The 10,971-nt window shown below is 44.6% G+C and overlaps 1 protein-coding gene across 1 annotated transcript in view; it reads left to right on the top strand.

The window, feature by feature from the left end:
- The window catches only part of cct8 (chaperonin containing TCP1, subunit 8 (theta)), a 14,123-nt gene extending 4,062 nt beyond the window's left edge, over positions 1-10,061 (top strand). The window contains exons 5-15 of the mRNA XM_080549757.1: positions 70-250; positions 504-565; positions 5,945-6,082; positions 6,536-6,714; positions 6,849-6,915; positions 7,191-7,278; positions 7,481-7,596; positions 7,764-7,835; positions 8,119-8,283; positions 8,650-8,769; positions 9,757-10,061. Coding sequence (XP_080405883.1) covers positions 70-250; positions 504-565; positions 5,945-6,082; positions 6,536-6,714; positions 6,849-6,915; positions 7,191-7,278; positions 7,481-7,596; positions 7,764-7,835; positions 8,119-8,283; positions 8,650-8,769; positions 9,757-9,831 — 1,263 coding nt within the window. The 3' untranslated portion in view covers positions 9,832-10,061. The remainder of the gene's footprint in view (positions 1-69; positions 251-503; positions 566-5,944; positions 6,083-6,535; positions 6,715-6,848; positions 6,916-7,190; positions 7,279-7,480; positions 7,597-7,763; positions 7,836-8,118; positions 8,284-8,649; positions 8,770-9,756) is intronic.
- Positions 10,062-10,971: the final 910 nt, after the last annotated feature.

Below are 10,971 nucleotides of genomic sequence, written 5' to 3'. Positions count from 1 at the left end.
GTTGGAAAAAATGCATATCGTGCATCCCTAGTCAGTGTGTCTCACCCCCTACTCCCCTCTCTTTCTCAGGTGATTGATGGCTATGACATGGCCTGCAAGAAGGTCCTGGAGATCCTGCCAGAGTGCGTGTGTTCGTCCGCTAAGGACCTCCATGACGTGGTTGAGGTCACAGCCTTGCTCCGTCCAGCTGTCATGAGCAAACAGTACGGCAACGAAGACTTCCTCGCCAACCTCATCGCTCAGGCCTGTGGTGAGTCATAGGAGGAGAGAGGAAAGAATTGTCCTTGTCATTCAGAATACTTTTTTACCCCCTCTTCTCTCTTTAAATGTGAGGAAATGTCAACCTCTCATATTATTTTTTTTGCACATTTCCCTTCCACCCTTCTTAGTGCCAGGAAGGCCTGCTCCTAAATAGACCCCTACACCCTACGACACCTCCTTCTTTTCTTTCTGAGCTATTTGGGCATTACAGTATGTGTCTGACGATTTCATTGGTGTTGCAGTTGCCATCTTCCCCGAATCCGGCGCTTTCAATGTGGACAACGTCAGAGTATGCAAGATCCTGGTAAGTGACATGATTTTATACTGCCAAATTGTGTGTATATATGTTTGTGTGTGTGTGTATAGTGTGTATAGCAGGCCTATTCAATTAGCGGCCCACGGGCCGCATGCGGCCCAGACGCGACCCCCGATTGGCCCAGCCATAAAAGTAGAGAAAAACGTATTTCGCGAGTGTTCATACTGTAGCGAACGGAGACTTGGTAGTGTAACTCGCCCCATGCGGGAATCGAACCCCGATCTCCCGCATAAACGACGACCGCGCTAACCATTAGACCAAGATAGTTAACTCCCTTGGTGGAGCTGTTAACGGGCCTCATACAGGATCGTTACCATACAATAGTAGCCTACAGAACGTGAATATAACACCAGGGCTCTCAAATGTCACGCATTGGGCGTGGCAAGGTGTGACGTGTGAGCGTGTGAACAGTCAACCCAATCAGGGCATTGTTTAATATAACGTTGCTAGACACACTTTAACAAACAATGCCCTGATTGGGTTGACTGTTGCTAGAGCGTTATATTCACGTTCTGTAGGCAGGCTAGCTAGAAGTCCGATATCAACTCCAAAAATGTCTTCGACTTTCTCCACCCTGAAACGCAAAATTGACGATGAAAACCGTCGGTTTAACCCTGCCTGGACTGAAAAATACGTGTTTATTTTACCACAAAGTCCAAATGCCAAACCGATGTGTTTAATATGCAATGAGTGCGTTGCGGTACTTAAAGATTACAATATTCGGAGGCACCACATGGAGAAACACCCGACTTTCCGGGCCAACTTTCCAGAGGGATCTCACAGGGCTTAAAGTACTCCGGCACAGTGCCGGATTTCCGGCGCGGGAGAATAAAAAAAAAAAAAACTGCAATTGCGGCATTGCGCCGACGTGGTGGCGGGGGCGCTGTTTCACAAATAACTTAGCTTTCGTGTTTGCTAGCGAAACAGCTGATAGTTGATGTTGACTGCTCAAGGAGAATACATATTTGAAAGTACAGAATGCCTGAGAGCCTTATATTGCATTATATTACATTATATTTTGAATGGCCATCTGGTGCCTGAATATTGTTTTTTCCTTTACATATATAATGACATTTCCACCATAAATTGATGGCGAAAGGGCACAAATTGGTGCATATCAATTCACCAGAATGCAAGAAATTAAGTGTTTGATGCTCGTTTAAGGACCCCCAGACAGCCCTGCTTCATGGGTCCCCCCCGATGTCAAACACCACTGGTACCACCTCCGCCTCATTTTGAGCCAGGAAAACCCCTGAGTAGTGACGGGAAGCCTTATGGGACGTGGTGCCAAGAAGGAGAATATAAGTGATAGTGGCTTAATAAGTAATCAGTTTGTTCTTTTAAAGACATGTATATATTTTATTCTGTATTGTTATAGTGATAGTGGCTTAATAAGTGATGCAATCAGTTTGGCCTTTTAAAGACATCTTTTTTTTCTTTTTTTTATTAAGTATAAAACAGTATTATGAATGAATGAATGAATGGTCTTTATTGTCATTACAGTATTTCCCAATTGCTAAAACACAAAAGCCAATTCTCTAAACCAAATGACCAGTTCTCTAAACACATTTAATAAAACTAGCTCCCATTTGCCAAAACCATAAACACATTTCACATGAAGACACAATTCACAAAACACAATCCTCCTTTTCTCATAAATCTAAACACATTTTGTCTTGCTAAAACACAAGTTGCAAAAAACTCTGCTCAAAATGTCAAATTCTCAAATTAAAGCTCATGTGATGCAAAATGCTTGCCATAGTCAGCAAAATGTTAACACAATGAACACACTGGCTTCATTCATTAAACATAACGACTCAAAATGTAAGACACTTGTTGCAAATGATTGTGGTGTGTGTGTGTGTGTGTGTGTGTGTGTGTGTGTGTGGTATAGTTCCATAAATAAATAAAAAAACATCACACTCTGAACATTGTTTTCAGTGAGTATTGTTGTGTCTAATGGATCCTCTGTAGTGTTTGCATTGAGTTGTGATACAGTACAGTATTGTACATGTTACGGTACATGTGGGAATACGGTAACATTTTTCAAACCTTTATTTACGTAAAACTCGATAGGACAACAGAACAGTGCAACAACTTCGCAGCTGAACTTTAGTAAAATTTCGGACATCATATGCCATTTAAAGGGGGGAAATAGATATCTAAAAATGCATGACTATCATGCAAAATCAGCCTTACTGTAATGTAAAATATGTCATGTTAGATATAACGTTAGACAGGGAGCGCAGATTTATTTTTATGCATGACTATCATACATGTGGGAAAACTAGGGTTAGGGTTAGGTGCTAGGGTTACAGTAAGGTTAGGGTTAGGATTAGGGGTAGGGTTTGAGTTTGAGTTTTGAAGAGAGAAGGTGTGATTTTGCTTATGTAGCTTTAGAAAAGTGTGTTGTGTTTAGAGTTTTGGGAAAATTGAGGAAAGTTTTGTGAAATGTGTTTTAGCAATTGAGAAAAACTGTAATACAGTACAGGTACCATACAACGAAATTTAGGAGGGGGGGCTCCCCTGGTGCTTGGAAAAAGACTAAAAACACGAGGTCCAAGGGTAAAATAAAAAAGGGAAAAGAGCTGGTTTACATAAATAAAGGCTATGTACACTATCTACTATACTACTATACTATACAATAAAACACTGTGCTGTACTCTATGCTATGCTATAAATATCCTAACTTTTCCTATATCTGAACCTTATGTACACAAGGGTTGTCATATTGCACATAGTATTGTTGCACATTCATTTAAAGTATTAATGCATTTTAACATTGAGACATATATTTTGTATTGACTATAAAATAGTATTAATGCATTTAAACATTGAGACAAGAAGCTGTCTTCTGTACCCACTCTCCCAATATCTCAAACTGTGACCCCCCTCCCCAAGAAAAAGTTTCAGGCACAGGATTTTTTCCCACTTTAAGCCCTGGATCTCAGGAGAGGGCTGCAAAAGTGCAGAGTTTGATTGCATCCTACAATCGGAGCTGTACAACGATGGTACGGACATGCACAGCCCAAGAGAGAGGTACAGCAGCATCCCTTCGTGTTTCCTGGATCTTAGCAAAGAAGAAAAGGCCATTCACTGATTCTGAAACCATGAAAGACTGTATGCTGGCCGTCATAGATGAAGTGATAATTGACAGCAAAATTAAAACGAGTGTGTCATCTGCTATTAAAAACGTTCCCCTGTCAGACACTTCAAACATTCGCAGGGTTGAAATTCTTGCTACAGATGTGTTTGAAACACTGTTAAAAGAACTGAAGAAAGCTGATGTTATGTCTATAGCAGTAGACGAGTCCACAGACAGAACCGATATCGCACAATTGTGCATATATGTCCGTTTTTTTGACGGCAAATGCTTCCGAGAGGAATTGCTCGGTTTACTGCCGTTAGAAGGACACACAACTGGCGAGATAGTCTTTAAGAACATTTCAGAATTTTTCAAAGACAATGGTCTAGATATGAAGCGTGTGGGAATGCTTGTGACGGATGGGGCTCCATCCATGACAGGGAGAGTAAATGGTTTGACAGCACGCTGGTCCGCTGTTGCACCTCAGATAACATCCTTACACTGCATTGTGCATCAGACGGTGTTGTGCGCAAAACTCAGCGGGGAGCTTAAAACAACAATGGACAACGTGATGGCTACAATTAATTTTATTCGCTCCACTTCGAGCCTCCAACATCGCTTATTCCGCAAGCTGCTGTCAGAAATGTCTGCTGAGCACCACGACCTGCTTTTGCACAACGACGTCAGGTGGCTGTCCAAAGGCAAGGCACTGGAGCGTTTCTGTGATCTCAGAGAGGAGATTACAACTTTCCTCCGCAGCAGCAAGCAAACGAAGGCAGAAACACACTTGAATCGCATACTGGACGACAACTTCATGGCTGATGTCTGCTTTCTGAGCGACATGTTCAAACACCTGAATGACCTAAATGTGGGGCTACAAGGCAGAGACAAAACTGTGATTGATCTTGTGGAACAGACGCGCGCGTTTCAAATCAAACTGGACCTTTTCGCGGCCGACTTGTGCACCGGCAGAATGCTGCATTTTCCAACGCTCCGCAAATGCGTCTCATCCCCGGCACAAATCACAGATGTGATGACTGATTTCATTGCGAGGTTGAAAGAGAACTTTGCTGGTCGACTGGATGGGCTTGCTCTGCCCGCAGAGGTGATGGGCTTTGCCAGAGACCCGTTCACTGCTGCAATAGAAGGGGACTTATCCACCAGAGGAAAGGGAGTGGTGCCTTCCATCGACGAGGGGAAATTCGTACTTGAACTTGTTGACATGCAGTCATCCTTAACCATGGCACAGGAGCTTCGCACTAATGGACCTGCGAAGTTTTGGAGTGATGTCAACGTGCACCAGTTCCCTAACATTAAGAAAGTAGCAATCCATGTGCTCAGTATGTTTGGATCAACATACACCTGTGAAGCAAGCTTTTCACACATGAACACAATAAAAAGCAGCTCTCGTTGTTCTCTGACTAACAGTACTCTTCACCAATGCCTTCGGATTGCATTGACATCTTATGAGCCAAATGTCACTGCTCTTGTTCAGAATAAAAAATGTCACTTCTCACACTAAGAAAGTCAGCGGGGTAAGATTAGATTAGATTAGATTCAATGTTATTGTTTAACTGTAACTGTAACTTGTTTAATTGTGCACTCAAGGCATTGATGGTTATTTTCATTCAGTTAAAAGCACTTTGTGATGTGCCTGGGTCAGCTATGACCAAAATGTTTATTTTACAAAAGGACTTTTTTATTTATTTGTATATGTACACTTTTTTATGCACTTTGAGATGTGCATGGGTCAGTTGAGACCAAAATGTTGTTGTTTTACCTAAAAAATTAAAAAAGTATTGATATTAGGTTCTGTTCAATTACAGCTCTTTTATTGTGTTCAGCTATGACCAAAATGTTTATTTTACAAAAGGACTTTTTTTTTATTGGTATACTACTGTACACTTTTTTATGCACTTTGAGATGTGCATGGGTCAGTTGAGACCAAAATGTTGTTGTTTTACCTAGAAAGTGAAAAAAGTATTGCTATTAGGTTCTGTTCAATTACAGCTCTTTTATTGTGTTCAGTCAAGTCTTTTTGACGTGCCTGTGTCAGATGTTACCTAATTTAAAAGGAAAACTATAAATAAACTGCTTGTATTTCATTAGGCCTACATTCATTTGTGTTGGTTTGAAATGTGTCATTACCTGGTGCCTAGGCTACTGGTCGCTGAAAATGTCTGGCCCAGCAAAATTTCTTGGTTTTCAAATCTGGCCCAACTGAATTTGTAATTGAATACCCCTGGTGTATAGTGTGTCACAATGCTCCTTTTTCTGTGCAGGGTTGTGGGTTGAACTCCTCCTCCGTGCTGCATGGTATGGTGTTCAAGAAAGAGGTAGAGGGAGACGTCACATCAGTCAAAGGCGCCAAGGTTGCAGTCTTCTCCTGCCCCTTCGACTGCATGGTGACAGAGACCAAGGTGAGACACTGTGTGGTGCTATTCGGTTGTTAAGGCCGACGTCAGGCGTGACGTTTAGCAATTTCCGGGTCCGAATAAAAAATTCCCCGTACCAGTGTACTAAAGCGGTAGAATGACAGTTCAATCGTTTTTTAGACTCGGATCGATTTATACCACAAGGGACACAGCACTTTCCCGTTTTACCCATATTGTCAGCGTCTTTGAGCCTCGGAAAAGCGCTATACAAAGAAGATAATGAATTATTATTATTACTGCGGCATTTCAAAGAGAGCGCCTCAGCCAATGTTGGACCCGGAAACACGTCACGACTTAACAACCGAATTGATGGGAGTATACGCCAAGTGACAGACATCAACAACGATGCATTATCGCCCCCCCCCCGTCCCCCCCCCAGCACTGCACAGGTACTGAGAAGAGACTCAACCAGGCGTCTTGTGTCTTCCTCTCCCGTAGGGTACGGTGTTGATAAAGAACGCAGAGGAGCTGATGAACTTCAGCAAGGGTGAGGAGGACATGATGGAGGCCCAGGTGAAGGCTATCGCCGAGGCCGGCGCCAACGTGGTGGTGACCGGGGGGAAGGTGGCAGACATGGCGCTGCACTACGCCAACAAGTACCAGCTCATGGTAGTCAGGTAAGAGGGCTGGACGGTTGCCCGGGCCGTTCATTCATATGTTTTGGTTTTGTTTGGCCAATTTGAAATATTCCTTTACTATGACGTCACAGAGACAGCGTAGTCATTTGTCTCTGGTGTGTCTCCTCCATCAGGCTCAACTCCAAATGGGACCTCAGGCGGTTGTGCAAGACCCTTGGATCCGTGGCTCTGCCCAGACTGGTTAGTTTCCCCATTTCTCTACTGTAAATTCTCTCTATATATAATCAAATTCTTCCTTCTTCTAGCATTATGACTGCCTACGCCCTACTGCCTACGCCCCTGGCCCTAGTAGAGATGACCTTTTCTTGCTATGACTGATGGACAGATGATTCACTTACTTTAGACAAATATATTTGTTGTAAGTCACTTTGGATAAAGGCGTCTGCTAGATAACACGGGTTCAATAAACAACGTAGTGAGTGCTACTCTAACTCCTCTCTTCCTCTCTCCCCCAGACCCCTCCCACTCCAGAGGAGATGGGTAACTGTGACAGCGTGTACCTGACTGAGGTGGGAGACACACAGGGGGTGGTCTTCAAACACGGTGAGACCCCCCACTCTCTATAGACAGTGTCAGTGTAGGGATCTGTGAAGGTGGTGTTTTTTTATTTTTATAAGCTCAATTAGTATTTAGAAGAGGAAAAACGAATCATCATGCTGTCTAATTAATGAAGATGAAGGAAAGCAGGCGTGTCTTGACTTAAACGACGCCCCTAAATCTTCTCTCCCCCTGTTCTCCCTCACAGAGAAAGAGGAGGGTGCCATCGCTACTCTGGTGATCAGAGGCTCCACCGACAACCTGATGGACGACATTGAGAGAGCCATCGATGACGGTGTCAACACCTTCAAGGTCCTTGTGAGGGTGAGTGTGACACTAACCATTTCAGAGTGCCCTTGGGGGTCCATTGATCTTCCAAATTGGAGATGTCTCTGCCCTTTTTACAGGGGCTCAATTACTACTACTGCTTTTACTACTACCACTACTACTACAACAGTGTAGAAATCTTAACACTGTTGTTTCTCCTCCAGGACAAGCGTTTGATTCCAGGAGCCGGGGCGACCGAGATCGAGCTGGCCAGAAAGATCACCTCTTACGGAGAGGTACGCAGATTTGACGTTTCGTCTAAACCGGGCCCTGGACAGATCACTTTGATTCACCTCATCCGGTGTTTTCCCCCACACGGATTACTCTTCTAATCTGTATTTAACCCTGTGTGTCTCATACGTTCTCACGGTCAGCTCGGAACGAGGGTTCCTGTTGACTTTTTGCGTCACACCAGATCTGACCGTCTCTCTCTCTCTCTCTCTCTCTCTCTCTCTCTCTCTCTCTCTCTCTCTCTCTCTCTCTCTCTCTCTCTCTCTCTCTCTCTCCCCCCCTCTCCAGTCATGCCCAGGCCTGGAGCAGTACGCCATTAAGAAGTTTGCCGACGCCTTCGAGGCCGTGCCTCGCGCTCTGGCCGAGAACTCTGGGGTCAAGGGCAACGAGCTCATCTCCAAACTGTACGCCGCGCATCACGAGGGCAACAAGAACATGGGCTTCGACATCGAGGTACGCGCGCTAAAAAATGCTCTGAAAAAAATGCTTTCCACCACATCTGACCAGCCATCTCTCTCCCCCCACTATATATTAGCGGCTGCTTCCCATAAAGGATATCTATCTGCCTGTGTGTTTTGAGTTTAATTTTGCCATTTAGCAGACGCTTTTAATCCAAAGCGACTTGCAATTACGAATTACAGGGACATTCCCCCTGGAGTAACTGAGGGCTAAGTGCCTTACTCAAGGGCACACTAGTAGTGGTGTGGTTTCAGGCGGGATTTGAACTCACAACCTTCCGATCACAAGTCCAACTCACTATCCACTAGACCACCACTGAGTTGTTTGGTGACTGATGTGTTTAATGTGGTGTTTCTACAGGCTGAGGGGCCGGCACTGAAAGACATGCTGGAGGCCGGCATCCTGGAGCCATACATGGTCAAACACTGGGGCATCAAACTGGCCACCAACGCCGCCATCACAGTACTGAGAGTGGACCAGGTGTGTACACGCACGCGCTTGCGCACGCACAAACACGCCCGTTCTCTTTGCAGGTCAACGGGAACCACGAAACAGACCCCCCCACTTAACACTGCTGTGATATTTTTATTGTTGTGCTTTTATTCACATGTTCTTGTGCCCCAATTCAGCAGCCATGATGAAGTAGCAGTTTTGTACGCGATGTTAACTGTTAGCGTGTGTGTGGTTCAGATCATCATGGCTAAGGCTGCAGGGGGACCCAAAGCTCCCAAGCAGCAAGGCCACTGGGACAAGGACAGTTGGGATGAGGAGCCTGATAAGTTTGACACACACCATTAAGAGGGAACACAAACACCCTCTCAGCAGGTGCTGGAATGTGTGTGTGACTCTGGAAAACTGCACGGATACAACTCACTCTTTCACTGATTTTGTTCTGAGTTCTTGTGTTTTTTTTACTAATGTTGCTCGTGTGTGACGGAGAACATGACTAAAAGGCAACGGTGTGTTCTTTTTTTGACGTTATGGCTAGCAGTGTGTGACTTTGCAATAAGAGGATAGTGTTCATGAATGTTCTACCGTGTTTTATCGGGTGACTCACCAACACGTTGGTGATTACGTTGTGTTAGAAGTTATGACGGTGTATCTGCTGTATGCAACTATCACTTGAGCCTGGTTCAAAATCAACCTCTACACCCTTTCTAGTAGTCCCTACCCCTTCGATGTCTTGCATGTAATTACATCGGTGACCACATGGGGTAGGAGCCGAGGGCAGAGTCTAGAGGCTGGAATGGAATTGGGCCCGAGTGTTAGAACACAGCCACGGTGTGAACGCATGCTGCATGGACTCAAAGCACTCGGTTCACTTAAGTGATCAGTCAGGAGTGTTCGTGGTGGAGTGCATGCCGATTTTGACTTATACCCCCCAGGGCTGCTGTATCAAGTTCTTAACAGTGAGTTTTATTTGAGACAACGACTTATTGCGGTCTCATTTGTTTCTTCTCCCCCCAGATCATCATGGCCAAACCGGCAGGAGGACCCAAAGCCCCCCAGCAGGGCAAGAAGGACTGGGATGAGGAAGACTGAACCCATTACTGAACCCCAGACCCTTTCCACCCACGCCCCCCCCCCCCCTACCCCCCACATGACCCGCCCTGCTTTTTCTACTTGTTTATTTAAGGCCCAACAACTTGGTTTATTTTGTAGGAACAACAATGTGTTCGTTTACATGTCGTACAGTCTTTGTTCGAGCGATGGATTGATGCCACTGTATGCTTTTTATGTTCTGGTCTCAAATAAATGGCACTTGAGCTGTACTCGTAATTGTCTTCCTTATGTTTTGAATCACAGTCCGTTAACCAGGGCTGTTGTTTAAGTGAGAAACCATTATTAAACATTCATAACAAACTTGATCTGTTGTACTGGGGATCATCTGTTTGTCGTGAATAGGGTTTATACAAGGAGTGTAGTCTAAAATAAATCCGAGGAGTATGTGGATGTTGTATTCTGATACTATGGTTACATGTAAGCCGCTACGATATTCAACAAGCTGTAAAAATGCATAATATGTCTTGAGCACCCCCCTCGTTTATGACCGCGTGTTTCCGGATCCGCCTGGCAGCAGTCCAGGGTTGCCAGATGGGCTAACTTTTGATGACACAGTGTTACCAACTTTGGGGACTTTGTCGCTATATCTGGCGACTTTCCAGACCCCCATGGGGACTTAATTAGTCAAAAGCGGCAAATCTTAGATACTTTTTCTGGTCATTTGGGGAATTACTGTAAAGCATCTAACATATCATGTGTTGGCTCTCAGATGAAAAAAGGTTGGAGACCCCTGCTTTATGCTGATGCATACCTGCCATCTAGTGGACATTTACGGGTATGACCAGGTAGGGGGATATTGCTTGTAACACAATCCTCATTCCTGCCCAATAGTAAAAGTAGCGGTTTTTAGACTGGTTAGGCTGGAAATCATTGATCATTGATCGGCGACGACAGTACATCATTGTTTGCCTGACTGGCCATCGGATTTGGGCCCCTAATAGTTATACTCTTTTCTTATTTTATCGTATTAAAGTAGCAAACCCCCACACATTTGTATTGACCGCCAGTCAAACTCCCTAACACTTCTACCACCCAAAAGGGGGCGGGGGCATGACGTCACGGTGAGGGCAAACATACCCGGATGCGTCGCTCTGATGCACGCTTCTGCCCTCAGTCACT

This window comes from Nansenia antarctica (assembly GCF_963989245.1).
Source record: "Nansenia antarctica genome assembly, chromosome: 20".
Taxonomy (NCBI): Eukaryota; Metazoa; Chordata; class Actinopteri; order Argentiniformes; family Microstomatidae; genus Nansenia; species Nansenia antarctica.
This window is presented reverse-complemented; position numbering and strand designations above follow the sequence as displayed.